The following is a 14,302-nucleotide window of genomic DNA, read 5'->3' on the forward strand; positions in this document are numbered from 1 at the left end:
TAGGAAAGGTAGGTGTTGCGGAACCGCCGTAAACACGATTATAATCGGCGCGATGATAACAGATAGCGGCACCTAGTCTCGCGCGCCCAATGAGAAGAGCGGCAAGCATCTAGTGTGGCACCGCTCTCCTCCAATAGCGGCAGCGCATTAAAACTCGGCGTACCAATTAGGAGAAATTAACGCAATTTTCTAGACAGTTCGCAGAGAAAAGGCGCGTGCCCCCATGGGTCCCTCGAAGGTTCTGGAACCCAGGGCCTATAAAGGCAGCGCGAAGCAGCGCGTCGACTCACTAGCACGTTCGCGGTTCTGTGCGGCAGCCCGTGCATCTCGGTCGCTTCTAAAAGCAGTTATGTTGTAAAGATTGACGCCTGTATTTCATCTGTGTAAATAGTGTATATATTAAACCAGAAACTGTTAACTTGTCTACAAAGTGTCTCTCTTCTTTAAATTGTTTGTGCCGTCTATCTGCTGCCGAAACATTTGGTCCTTCGAGCCGGATTCCATACCCCGTCCGGCAACTCGTCTCACTTCTTCAAGAGGCCCAGCCAATCAATTGAGGTAACGCTGAAGGAAAGAGAACATGGAGCAGTTAATTGCGACACAACAGGAATTGTACGCACGCATGACCCGCACGTACGAAAACCTAAAGAAGACGGGAGCAGCCAAGATCACGCGACCGCTCATTGCTTCAATTCTCAAGGTCCTCGGAGCCAAGTGGGAGAAATTCAAGCGCAACCACAAGGTCCTCCTGAGAGAGTATGGCAAGGACCTAACGGGTAACACTTACCTGACGGAAGACCTTTTCGAGCAGGCCGAAAACGTGTACGTGTACCAGAGATCGGTGCTGCTCGAAGTGTAGAAAACCTTACCCGGGACGAAGGAGCACAAGCCCACGCCAGGGGACACCGCCACTTCCAAGACGACTTGGCCACGCATCCAGCTACCGAGTTTCAGCGGGAAATACGAGGATTGGCCCTCATTCCGAGACCTCTTCGTGTCCATCCTCGGCCGCGAGGAGATCTCCGACGTGGAAAAGCTCCATTACTTGAAGGCGTGCCTGAAGGGAGAAGCGGAACAGTTGGTGAAGAACATTCCCACGACCGCGGATAACTTCGGTTGGCACTGCAGGAGTTCTATGAGAACAAGCGAATCCTGGTGAGATCAGTCTACTCCACATTTACGTCGTTCCAGAAAATGAAGGGTGAGTCTGCTTCCGAACTACGAAAATTATACCACCGAGTGACCAGTACGGTCGGGGCGCTCGAGGGGATCGGTAGACCTATCACGAGCGCCGAAGATTTGTTTGTGTTCCTCGCGACAGAAATGCTAGATGCCCGGTCGCGGTGCAAATGGGAGAACTTTCTGAGCGATACCACGACTCCGCCGAATTACAAGTCGCTCAAGCAATTTCTCGAACGCCGTCTGCACACCTTGGAAGCCGTCCAGGGGGCAAAGAGTGAAAACCCCGCCGCCAAGTCAGATACGCGAACCGCGCGTGCACATCAGGCGGGCAATAAAGACAAATCAAAAGGCTCCTGTCCCTCCTGTAACGAGAATCACTTTATCATGGTGTGCGCGACGTACAAAGCGAAATCTGCAAGCGAGCGAAGGCAAGTTATCGAAGCCAACAACTTGTGTATAAACTGTCTCGGAAAACACCGCGTGACCGATTGCCCTTCAAAGCGTACCTCCTCGGTTTGCGGGGAGAAACACCACTCGTCCTTGCACGATGCGTATCGAGTTGTCAAGGACACGTCGCCCGCGATGACGTCACACACCTCTCAACCTATATCAACCGCAGGACAGACCATTATTCTCGCGACAGCACAAGTTCGAATAGCCGACCGGTTCGGTGCGTTTCATACCGTACGCGCGTTGGTAGATCAGGGCTCCGAGGCATCGTTCGCATCCGAGTCGCTCGCACAGCGCCTTCGATTACAACGCGTGGCTACAAAAGTCAAGAGTTTTTGGCATCGGCGGGGAGCAGACGGGCGTGGCGCGTGGGGCCTTGAACATCGAGATCTTACCGGCAACTGGGAGCAGCAGGATTTCCATTCACGCACTGATCCTGCCTCGCTTAACCGTGTATGCAGGACCGACAGAGGTCGGGGCGAAAACGTGGGCCCATCTGACGGGCTTGACTTTAGCGGACCCGGAATACACTTCCAACGAGCCCATTGAGCTGCTGCTCGGTGCGGAAGTCTTCTCGAATATACTGCAGGAGGGCGTCCGTAGGGGCGGCCCTCGAGAACCTGTGGCGCAGAAAACCTTATTGGGTTGGCTCATTTCCGGCATCGCGGATACCGCTGCCCAGATGGTACGAGCTACCGTTCACCACTGCGCATCCGACGATGAACTAACTAAAATGGTGAGGCTCTTCTGGGAGCAGGAGAAGCTGCCGCGAGCCGCGGCCCCCCTCACTCCAGATGAACAAGCCTTCGAGGACTTGTTTCTTAACACTCACTCTCGTTCCTCCGACGGCAGGTACACCGTGCGGTTGCCTCTAAGAAGTTCCCTGCCAGACCTCTCGGGGACGCGTCACAATGCCGTACGCTCTGTTTCGGATGGAGGCACGATTCCAGCGTGATGTCGACCTGCAACAGCAATACGTGCAATTCATGCGGGAATACGAGTCACTACAGCACATGACACCCGTTGCGAACCACCAGGATGCTCCTCGTAGGGTATGCTACCTTCCACATTATGGCGTCCTCAAGGCACCCACACAGCACAGGATATTTTGAGGGACATTTGTGCATCCGCTGGATATCCACCGGATATTAAATATCCACTGGATATCCACCGGTTATTGAGATATTCCACTTTATCTGTAGGACGTCCCTCAGATAAAGTGTGCTGTGTGGGCAGCGAGCACCACCACCAAACTTCGGGTTGTCTTCAACGGCTCCTCTTCATTGCCTTCGGGAGAGTCGTTAAATGATCATCTGCTGGTAGGACCCAATCTCCTGCCGGCCCTAGCTGACATCTTCCTTTGTTGGCGGTGGCATCTCTACGTTTTTGTCACCGACATCGTCAAAATGTACCGACAGATCGTGGTGCATCCGGACTGTGACCTGCAACGGATTGTGTGGCGATACAATCCGCAGATGACCATTGTCGAATTCATACTACTCACGGTCACTTATGGCTTGGCGTGTGCTCCATTCCTCGCCATCCGTACACTGAAGCAACTGGCCAAGGATGAAAGAGCTCGGTACCCGATAGGCGCAGAGACTCTCGAAGACGACACGTACGTCGACAACGTCACCTCGGGGGCCTCCACGCTCACTAAGGCGCTCAAGAAACGAGACGAGCTAATTAGCATCTGCAAGGCGGGCGGCTTCCCGCTGAAGAAATGGGCTGCGAATGACGCGGCTCTGTTAAAAGGCATTCCACCCGAAGATCGACTCCAGGATGCCCAACGCCCTTGGCACGTCCAGGATTCCCAATCCTTGCTTGGAGTCCTCTGGAATCCTAGTAGAAATGATTTCTCATTCTCCATCAAAGCGAAGGAAATGACGCAAGCCACCAAACGAACAGTGCTGTCACTTACGGCACAGTTGTTCGACCCACTGGGCTGGCTCGCTCCGGTGGTGATTCGGGCTAAGCTATTCATCCAGACTGCATGGATGCAGGGATTCGACTGGGACACTCCAATGCCTGCCGAGGATGCCGATCGCTGGAGAGACTTCCATAAGGAGCTACCGGTCCTGGAGAACGTGCGCATTCCGCGTTGGATGAAACATGGACCGCCCGGGAGCCTGCTAGAACTACACGGTTTCGCGGACGCCTCCGAGCGGGCGTATGCGGCGGTACTCTACTTGCGTGCTGAAACAGAGAACGGCATAGTCACTACTCTGGTGTGCGCGAAAACAAAGGTCGCCCCGCTCAAGAAAATCTCCCTAGCCAGATTGGAGCTCTGCGCTGCGGATCTCTTAACGAGACTCACCGAACACACACTTACTGTTTTTCAGCTCACGATTCCGGCACACCTATGGTTCGACTTCGAAGTGGTCCTCGCCTGGATCAGGTCGCACCCAGCGCGGTGGAAGACGTTCGTGGCCAACCGCGTGACAAGCATCTAGACGACTCTCCCGTCCGCGCGGTGGCACCACGTGGCGAGAAAAGACAATCCCGCTGACTGCTCATCGCGGGGGCTAGCTCCGAGACAACTGTTGGACCACGAGCTGTGGTGGAGAGAACCGCTATGGCTTATCTCCACAGCCGAGCCGTGGCCGGCGTCGGCCAACCCCACGAGCACTGACGAGATGCCTGAGCAGCGCACAATCCATGTGGCGACGAACCCTTCAACGGAGGCTGAGCCTGAATTACTGCTGCGGTACTCCTCGCTGGACAGGCTGTTACGTGTCACCGCCTGGTGTCGACGGGTTCTCCGGGCGCGACGCCCGACTGACCCGGAGGACTCTCAAGAGGGCGCTATCCGACCTGGCTGGCTTCTGACGGCCGACGAGCTCGACGCCGCATTGATGGGCTGGATTCGCCTGGCACAAGCTGCAAATTACAAAGAGGTATTAGCGAACGGCACCAGTCGAGGGCCGGTAAAGCAGAGGACTTCCCTCGCCAAACTGCATCCGTTTGTCGACCCACAAGGCATCCTGCGAGTGGGGCGGGCGTCTCAAGCACGCTCTTCTGACCTATGACGAGAAGCATCCAATTATCCTGCCAGCATCTTCGCGCCTCACCAAGCTGCTCATTGAGGCCTATCATAAGAGAGTGCTCCACGGCGGTACGCAACTCACGCTGAGTGCTCTCAGACAAAGATTCTGGATCCCGAGGGAACGTGCAGCCGTGAGTCGCCACATCCATCGCTGCCTCCCGTGTGTACGATGGCGGGCGGCATCACCAAATCAACTCATGGGCGACCTTCCGGAACCACGGGTCACCCCAGCACGACCGTTCCAGCACACCGGAGTGGACTACGCGGGTCCAGTAATGATACGGACATCAAAGGGGCGTGGACACAAAGCGCACAAAGCGTTCCTCGTCATCTTTGTGTGTCTAAGCACAAAGGCAGTGCACCTGGACGTCGCTTCAGACTACTCAGCCGAGGGCTTCATCGCGGCCTTCAAGCGCTTCATCTCCCGACGAGGTCTGTGCCAGGTGATGTACTCTGACTGCGGCACCAACTTTGTAGGCGCCGACTCGCAACTCAGGGCCCTTTTCAAGGCCAGCAGTGTTGAGGCCCGCCGCATTTGCTCATCAGTGGCATCAGACCAAGTCCAGTGGCGCTTCAATCCACTATCGGCCCCGCACTTTGGCGGGATCTGGGAGGCCGCAGTGAAATCGGTGAAGCACCATCTGCGACGAGTGGTGGGAGAGACAACACTTACGTTCGAAGAGTTGTCCACGCTCTTAGCTCAAATAGAAGCGTGCTTGAACTCTCGGCCCATTCAAGCGTTGTCAGACTGATGATGTCTCTGCATTAACTCCTGGCCACTTTCTTGTAGGTTGCTGTTCCAGAGCTGTCCGCTGTCGTTGCTGTTCCAGAGCCATCCCTCCTGGAAGCAAAGAGCACGTACCTTGCAGCCGCCCGCAATTCCGGACACAACGCCATTTTAGCCGAGACCGACTGGACCGACAAGGAGGCCATCACAGCGATATCCATAAAGGTGCCTGTAATCCAGATGCGGCGATGCAACGGCAGCGGTGAGATTGAGGACACGCGGGCGAGGCAATAAAGCGCTTCGCTGACCGACCGAGTGACAGGAGGGACGAAGAGCAACAGCGCCGTGGATGAAGCGCGAGGCCAGCGGGCCGATTAGACGAGCGAGTAAGATTGATGAGTTGTAAGCGCGCGCGACGTGACGAACCGAGACAGATACGCCATGACTTCGTCACATAAGGGACGCGAGCGTTGTAGGCGAAGCGTAAATAGATTAGCATTAAGAGATTTAAAACCCCATAGAATGAAACAATAAAAGAATTTTATTTGGCTACAGCCGTTAGATAAAGGGGATCAAAATATTTAATATTATTTTCCTGCGGATGCGATAAAATAAAAAGCGCATCGCGCAACAGCAAACAAAGGTTGAGTTTGCTTTTCGGTTACCTATCCCATAAGATAAGGGGGCGCGAGTGCGATCCCGCGACAACGGGGTAACGCGGAAAGACCGGGAAGCCAGTCGGGCAAAACGGTAAATATCGAGCAGCAACGCGGACACGAAGAATTGCTTAACCGAGCGCGCGATCCGAAAAACCGGGTAACGACGTACTAAGGATTCACGGCGAATGACCGGAATTGAGTTTCGAGCAAATCTCGCGGCCGGAGGCGGATTAAGCAACGCGTATCGGCTTACCGACGTAAGAGCGCGATACGGAGGCGCCGCGTCAATGATCCATCAAATTCCGATGGAATCTGAGCGCGGGAACTCGAAAGAGCCAACCGAAAGCGGAACCGGCTTACCGACGTAGGAGCGCGATACGGAGGTGCCGCGTAGTCGATCCATCAAATTCCGCTGGAATCCGAGCGCGGGAACTCGAAAGAGCCAGCCGAAAGCGGAACCGGCTTACCGACGTAGGAGCGCGATACGGAAGTGCCGCGTAGTCGATCCATCAAATTCTGATGAAATCCGAGCGCGGTAAAGAGAAATAGCCAACCGGAAGCGGAACCGGCTTACCGACGTAGGAGCGCGATACGGAGGTGCCGCGGAGTCGATCCATCAAGTTCCGATGGAACCCGAGCGCGGTAAAGAGAAATAGCCAACCGGAAGCGGAACCGGCTTACCGACGTAGGAGCGCGATACGGAGGCGCCGCGTAATCGATCCATCAAGTTATGATGGAACCCGAGCGCGGTAACGCGGAAACGCCGAACGGAAACGGAATTGGCTGGTCGACGTAGGAGCATGTTGCGAAGGTGTCGCATAGTCGATCCATCGAGTTACGATGGAATCCGAGCGCGGTAAGGCGAAATCGCCGAACGGAAGCGGAAGCAGCGCGACGTTGCGGCGACGAACACGCGGTATGAATATTGTACATGTAAGCATGGAACTTTTGGTACACGGAAGCATGTAGAAACGTCTAGATTATTCCACGACGTGAATCGCCATTAGAGAAGCACGAGAGTAAACATGTTTTCGCGGACTGGGCGAAAAGCGAAAGCGAATGGAATGCGGAAGTGTTTGCGCGACTGCGAAGCGAGAGCCACAGGTGTTCGGCAGATGTGCGGCCAGGAACAAAGGGGCTACTCGAGTATAAGCAAAAAAAATGTGAAAGTGTTGACGCGGCTGCGAGCGAAAGCCACAGGTGTTCAACATATGCGCGACCGAGAACAAAGGGACTATTCGTGGGACTGCTGACACAGCTGCTGGCGAGAAGCACAGGTGTTCGGCAGATGCGACAAGTGGGGGCATTCCCACTCGATCGAGGTAGGGCAGCCGAGCCCAGGAATCGCGGATTCGTCTCTCGGCTCTCGATGCGAACGGTCGCATCGAGGAACTTGTCTCTATTCCAACTAAGCGTAAAGTGTTTGCTCCCTGTAGACAGGGGCATCGGCGGAACTTAGCCTCAGCGCGTACGCGAACGGCGAACGAGAGCGAGAACGATCCCGCTCAACGGTGCGTAATCCCGCGAGTCCATGTAACGCAGGGGGGTGACACACGAGCGAGAAAACGGGCCGCATTTTGATGCCGTCTGAACTAATCCACTATGTGGCGCTGGTAGTCACCTGCTCGGTATATAACTATATGACACTACGGACCTACCGGACCTACAGACACTACTCTTCGGTGACTGTGTTCTTAATTAATAAATGTTTAATCGCAAAAATTTGCACAAATTTTTGCGATTAAACATTTATATATATATATGTGTATATATATATATATATATATATATATATATATGGATGAAAAACAGAATTAGATTAGGAACTAAAAATACTGACATTGATTACAGTAAGATGACAAAATTGTGTAAATGTTGTAAAAATATATTTATTTTCGTGCAATTGGCTTACATTAGTAATTAATACCTACAATTAACATTTTGTTACGTTTTGCAAAATTTGGAAGTTTTCTTTTTTAACTGATTAATTTTTTTATTATCAGCATTCATGCGAGTACAGTATTGCTGCATTCTCATCGTAAGAAAGCGCTGAATAATTTGCAAAATAATGTCATGAACGTGATCAAGACACGGGAATGAGAGACTATCATAATTATAAACTTCTTGCAAAATTTCTTAAAAAACATTCGGAAATCTGCAGTACTTTTCAAACCGACTTTCCAGGAAGAGGACAAAGCGATATAAATTGGTGTTGGGATGTACCAATCCGTCTCTTTGCTGCTACAGTGTCAGAACAGATTCGGGCAGAACAATACCAGTTGCTTCAGGCTTTATAAGAGCATATTTGCATGTTAAGCATTTGACTGTGTTGCAAATGCGTTTTAACAAATCCGCTGTCAAACAGTACATTGTACAATTTCTTACTTCAGGCAAGCTGTAATCGTGCTGTATTATATTTTCAATATCCCAATCTTCGTGCTGAACTATTTGATTTAATTTTTCCTTAATACTTTTTGAAAGGATTGAAGAATTTGTAGGATTGTTATATATTTCTTTGAGATCGGCAAGGGTCACTAAAGGAGTAACAGGTTTGTCCACGGTAATCGAACAATTGCCTGTCCTGGGAGGTTTCAGAACACTAAACATGGATAGAATTTTATAAATATTCAGGAACGTTGGTGTTGAAGGATGGTCGTCACAACCGCCAGCTTGTCGAATCGTGCCAAAAAACCTCTACAGTGACAAATTCAGAAAAGAAAGATATACACGTAACATAAAAGAAAATTGAGCCACGAGTGTGAGTAAAATGTAAAAAGCGCCATTGACGATCGCGGTAAAGCGAGAGCAGCAAAAGAGAACAACAGAAACATTTTGCAAATTGTCTTAAAGTAAAGTATTTTATAGCGTAATTACAAATCTTTTTATACCTGTAATACTTCGCACCCTTCGCACAAAGGTGACACATCATACTAAAATTTTGTAAGCTTGATGTCCTGTGTACATACAAACCTCCAACGGATCCTGGTTTATTCGACCAGTTAAGACATACGAAAATCCACAATGCTCCGTAAGATACGTGATAAGATCTAACATTGATTTTAATGTGACTCTAAGACCTTCTGCGGTTGGTTTCGTCAAAAACAGATCATTGGAAAGTTTTTTCTCTCGTACTTGTTTTTCCCAAGCATCCAACTTCTTTAACGATTCTTCGATTACCTGCAAGTATTTATTTAAATATAAATAAAATGTTATTGACTCCGTAAATGTTTGTTTAGCTCACCTCGAAGTCCGAATTTCCTGGTGTCACGCCGTCAATTGGGTTTGTACGATTAAGAGCGTCAAACATATCGTTCATCCATTTGCAAAAATTTGCTGTTGGTTCACAATCCTGTAATTCTGGTTCGCGTCCCTTGTAAAATCGTAGTCCTTTGGCAACAGAGTTACTGAAAACCTTTTACATAAAACATTAAATAAATAACTCATTTTTTAGGATGTAATGGATTTTAAAGATACAAATTCATACTTGAACAGCTAACCGAACACGCATTTTCAGTGAATTGTTGAGGTCAAAATGATTTTTTGATAATTTCGGACAATACAGAGCTTGTCCGGGGCCTGCACTTTTGATATCTACATCATGAAGTTTTTCAATGTATTCCCATTTTATAACTGGTTCTGAAAAATGAGTCTAAACATTTTTTGGTAATATAGAAAATGTCTGATGAAGAAATTCCGAAATTATGTGACTTAATTATCTAATCTAATAAATTTTACAAACCTGTAAAACTTTGTTGTTATATAAACGATTTCGAATGGTCTTCATGAGGTGTGGAGTGTCGGAGAAAACATATACTTTTCGACCTTCAACTAAAGGATGCTCAAAGTAATTGCGAAGATTATCTTTTGATGCATTGACGCCGAGTACTGTCCAAAATTTGCGGTTCGTGCTTGCGCCATCACTAACAACTCCATGAATTTTGGCACCTATTTTTTCCATGAGACTAATTGCTTTGATTATGAGCTTTGCGAGCACATCACCTTTCACGGGCCCTTTTGATGCAAATACTGCTATTGGCTGAGCATATGAATCATTTAACGTCTGATACATTATTACTAGGGCGTGATCAGCTTTTTCTGTAAAGTTCGTGGATCGTTCTTCACCGCTGCCGAAATCAATTAATCCTTTGTACGTTAGGTTCTTCGTAGCAACGCTAACGCTTTCTCGTGTCGACATTTCATCCAGTAACAGAATTCCATGCCTCAACGATTCCTCTTTTTTGTTCAGCGCTACTTTCAATACCTCAAAGAATTGAGGATCGAACCCACAGGTACTATCAATTTTTGATAGATATCTGAAATCGATAAATATGTGGACCTTTATAAACATATTAAATTGTAAATAATTACATTAATAAATAAGTGTAAATAATTGTAAATATCTTGAAATTAACATTGTTGTAAATAAAGCCATGTAATTGTAACATATTTTAATCTCCATTATTTTGAAGAAAGTCACAAGTATTACAAATCGGCCTATACTATTACGAAAGAAACATACCTTCGAATTGTTCTCACACAAGGTAGCGGTAGTATCTCGTTTGATCGTAGAAACTCGTAGCCCGAGGCTGATCGCATATGCATAAGCATGCACAGTAAAATCCATTCTTCCGAATATTTACGGCCTTTGGAGTTTTTACGCTTGGCAGCATCAATGATCTGACTTAATGTATGCAGTTGATTTTGAGGTATATTACCATCCTGTACATGCTTTTCGAGGTCGCTCGTAGTGAGACGTGCCATTTGTGAGCGAATGTCTTGAAGTTCTGATTTTAATGTTTTTACTTTTTTACGAGATTGACGTTTCGCTTGTAGTGCTTTCCGACATTTGCTCTGTAGTTTCAACCACAGCATTTTTTTTTCTGTGAAAGTCGTTGCTTGGATTTTTTGGGATTTCGATTTATTTAGTCTACGCAATATATTTGCGATACTTTTTTTTGCCGTCCGACAGAATTGACATACTGTTGTATTCGAAAGCAACCCAATGCAATTAATGTGACGCCAGCTTCCGGTAAAATCTTTTTTTACAGTGCGGCAGTGTAATCGTTGCATTTCCTGTTCTACTGCAGATCCGTTGCATCCAGTGCATATGTGAAGACGATCAATTGTGAATATTATATCTTGTAAGCATTCTATACTTGTTACACGACAAGGCACATCAAAATTTATCGGATTCAAGGGTTGACCATATACATTTATTTCAACAGACAAGTCTTCTGTTACCGTGACTGCTTTCGATATAAATGTTTGGAAATGCTCGTCAATTTTAACACTTTCAAGAGTAAACACAATTAATAATTTTGAGCCTTCGCTCTTACTGCTCTGCATGCTCTGCATTATCCATCTTGATGGAAGAGACAGTTCTCCGGTGGAGAGTTCTGCCAATCGCATAGGAACTCTGGCATCGCTTGTATTTGCTGCAGCCTCTTTCAATTCTCCTGTTCGGATAACATTGTAAACTTCTGTGAATGAAACCGATGAAACCTTATCGATTTGAACTGAAGAAACGACAGTTTTATCTGCGTCGACATCGATTTGTTCATTGCTCGATTCCAGCTTTTGAAATTTTGCAGGTGGTGTTTCAGCCGGTTCAGTCGTAATCACTTTGTCACTCTGGTCACTCTTTATCACTTCGTCCCATGAAAATATAGAGGGAACACTGCCTGGTATTAGACGTGGTATTTTATACTGTGTCTGGAATAACAATACAAAATAAATTTTTATTAAAGGCAAGTTGAAAATTATCAAGCATATTTTATTAAACTCACTACGCCGAGGACTCGTCCAGTAGGATCCAAAAGTTCACGCTTCCACATAATCTGTTCTTTTCGAAAATGTTTCTCGCACACTGCTCTACTGGATTTCACAAAACTATCGGTTCGCCGAATTGCAGTTTTCCACAATTTTTTACTTTCCGGATTTTTTGGAATTGTAAAAAAATGCACGTGTTCTGGGTTTGAGCCATAGCCCGAAGTACAGCCGGTCACAACGCAGCTCGGCATTGTACAGCAAACAAATATGCACGACAGACAAAATGTGCTTCAAATTGTCACACTCGAATTTAATTGATTTATCGCGATATTCAAAACGTTCAATACAAATTATATGAACCGAAAGCTTTTCAGGTTATAACAACACGATCGAGCTGCGAGCACACGGAACGAGCCCACGGAGCACACCGAGCAGATGACTGTTAGCGCCAACTAGTGGATTAGTTTCGACGGCAACAAAATGCGGCCCATTTTATCGTCGTGATTTGACTCAGTGTCACCCCCCTGCTTTCTATTGATGTTAAATAGAAAGAGATAGTCATATAAAACTTTTCACTTTCCACGTTTCACATTAATACATGATTGACCCCCAGATTTAATATAAACGTTTTAAAAATTGTTTTATACTGAAATAAATAAATATACAGGCTAATAAGCCTGTAGCTATAAGCGATAGTTACTAATTAAGTTTGTAAAGATGTACCAGCTGTGCAGGGTGAAGAGCAGGTTATCTCAAACGCCCTGCCACAACCCAATTAAAAGAGACTCAAATGTCATTACCGCTGAGAAGTACTTTTTGCCATTTAAGTTAGCATGTCAGAGCAACCGGATTGTCCATTGCGTTCCACCTTGAATTTTTTTACAGTCGTTTATTAGGATTGCCCTACTTTTAAATTGAGCGCTTTTAAATGTATTATTATTAAACTACCGATATCGATATATTTTATTAGTAATTTAATATTAAAACTTGACAGAGTGACGTAAACTAATTCGCTCATAGTATTATAACAAAGTATTATGCGTTCAAATTCTCGAAAGCTAATATCTTCTTTACTACGTTCTCTCTTTATGTCGATCGATTCAGATAAAAATCTCCGAAGTCTTTCTTTCTCTCGCGATATTCCTAGAGTAAAACTGTACAAAAGCTTTACGAAATTGGCGATATTTTTTACGGATCTGGTTCGAGTCTCGGCTCTTGAGGAAGGTGCGCATGTAGAAAGAGTACGCCAACACAGTTTATCCTGCTAAATGGTTATCAATTCTCTATAAGTTCTGTATTGTACATAAATTATAGAATATCTAAACGTTTCTTTTTTTTCGATGTCCTGTGAAATTGACAGAAACAAACAAATAATTAAAAGACAACTAATAAACAAATAACTTTACGACAATGCCTAAAAAACCGCGAGTTCCAAAAGAAGAAGCCATCAGAGTCTTAGAAAAATATATCGAACATTTCAAAACTTTAACGCTTCCAAAGTACACATCTGAAGTTTGGGTTAACATAAATAAAGAATTGAATTTAAAGTGGAGCGCGCACGATGTGTACGTAGCTGTTTGTGAAGACAGACGGTTCATTTTGTCTATTGCGCGGTTGAATAAAGATGTTATTGTTCCAAATAATAATGAAGATTGTTCTCACCTTAGCGGCAATTCCTTTGAACAGTCAAGATCCAAGGCTGAAGTTGATTCCGATTTTGAATTCTTCGATAATCCTGAATTTATATCGCTCAAGACTTGGTTTCATTTAAGTTTGAATGTTACATCATGGAACAAAATCAAGCCACGCGCGATTTTCTGTACCATACGGTGAACAACGCAGAAATTATGACATTTTGAGTCTAAATGAGTGGACAGATATTATTTTCGACGCCTTCTTCAAACGTTATCGGTTCCCATGTGCTTATATATTCAAGAGAGCAAAAGTGCATCCTTCGCCAGACAGTCTCCATTACATACAGATCATTGGCATATGTAAAAGTAAAAAATGTTGTAATTCGTTCTTTGGATACGTCGAAAAGGAGCCAGGTGTTGACGAGGACCTGCATGTAAAAGTAAAAACTCGAGATACATCACTTGATAATCATGAAGTTGTGAAGCGTCCCCTTCGAGGTGTGAAGAGGAAAGTTATTGGTAAAGAAGTCGCGATAGAAGGATGCTCAAATTATCGAAAAAGAATAGCGAGGGAAAATGGACAAATTGGAGAGATGGAACCTCCAAATATGTATAAACGAAATATTCTCGATCAAGCAAAAAAGGAATATGTAGATTTAGAATTGTATGTTAAACCGACTGATGGTCGGGATCTGATACGAACCATTGAAGAAATGATGACCACTCCACCCTACGTTGGATCTATACAAGCAGTCGGATCAAATCCTTTTTTTGTTTTTTATATGACGACACCACAACTACATATAATGAATATTGCATATAATTCATATAATGA

At 46.3% G+C, this 14,302-nt stretch overlaps 4 protein-coding genes across 4 annotated transcripts; 3 read left to right on the forward strand and 1 right to left on the reverse strand.

Moving 5' to 3' along the window:
- Window positions 1-580: 580 nt before the first annotated feature.
- LOC139816415 (uncharacterized) lies at window positions 581-1,159 on the forward strand. Its single transcript, XM_071783899.1, has 2 exons — window positions 581-841; window positions 884-1,159. The coding sequence occupies exons 1-2, from the start codon at window positions 581-583 to the stop codon at window positions 1,157-1,159; spliced, it is 537 nt and encodes a 178-aa protein (XP_071640000.1).
- A 35-nt stretch (window positions 1,160-1,194) lies between these two features.
- On the forward strand, window positions 1,195-4,085 carry LOC139816416 (uncharacterized). Its single transcript, XM_071783900.1, has 4 exons — window positions 1,195-1,852; window positions 2,094-2,491; window positions 2,583-2,684; window positions 2,835-4,085. The coding sequence occupies exons 1-4, from the start codon at window positions 1,195-1,197 to the stop codon at window positions 4,083-4,085; spliced, it is 2,409 nt and encodes an 802-aa protein (XP_071640001.1).
- A 183-nt stretch (window positions 4,086-4,268) lies between these two features.
- LOC139816417 (uncharacterized) lies at window positions 4,269-5,699 on the forward strand. Its single transcript, XM_071783901.1, has 3 exons — window positions 4,269-4,559; window positions 4,612-5,331; window positions 5,469-5,699. Exons 1-3 carry the CDS (start codon window positions 4,269-4,271, stop codon window positions 5,697-5,699), a joined length of 1,242 nt encoding a protein of 413 aa, XP_071640002.1.
- A 2,238-nt stretch (window positions 5,700-7,937) lies between these two features.
- On the reverse strand, window positions 7,938-13,361 carry LOC139816489 (uncharacterized). Its single transcript, XM_071784010.1, has 6 exons — window positions 11,851-13,361; window positions 10,584-11,776; window positions 9,804-10,377; window positions 9,549-9,713; window positions 9,306-9,476; window positions 7,938-9,241 (listed from the first exon to the last, which is right to left on the reverse strand). Exons 1-6 carry the CDS (start codon window positions 12,082-12,084, stop codon window positions 8,990-8,992), a joined length of 2,589 nt encoding a protein of 862 aa, XP_071640111.1. The 5' UTR covers window positions 12,085-13,361; the 3' UTR covers window positions 7,938-8,989.
- Window positions 13,362-14,302: the final 941 nt, after the last annotated feature.

The sequence above is a fragment of the Temnothorax longispinosus genome, chromosome 7 (assembly GCF_030848805.1).
Source record: "Temnothorax longispinosus isolate EJ_2023e chromosome 7, Tlon_JGU_v1, whole genome shotgun sequence".
Lineage (NCBI taxonomy): Eukaryota > Metazoa > Arthropoda > Insecta > Hymenoptera > Formicidae > Temnothorax > Temnothorax longispinosus.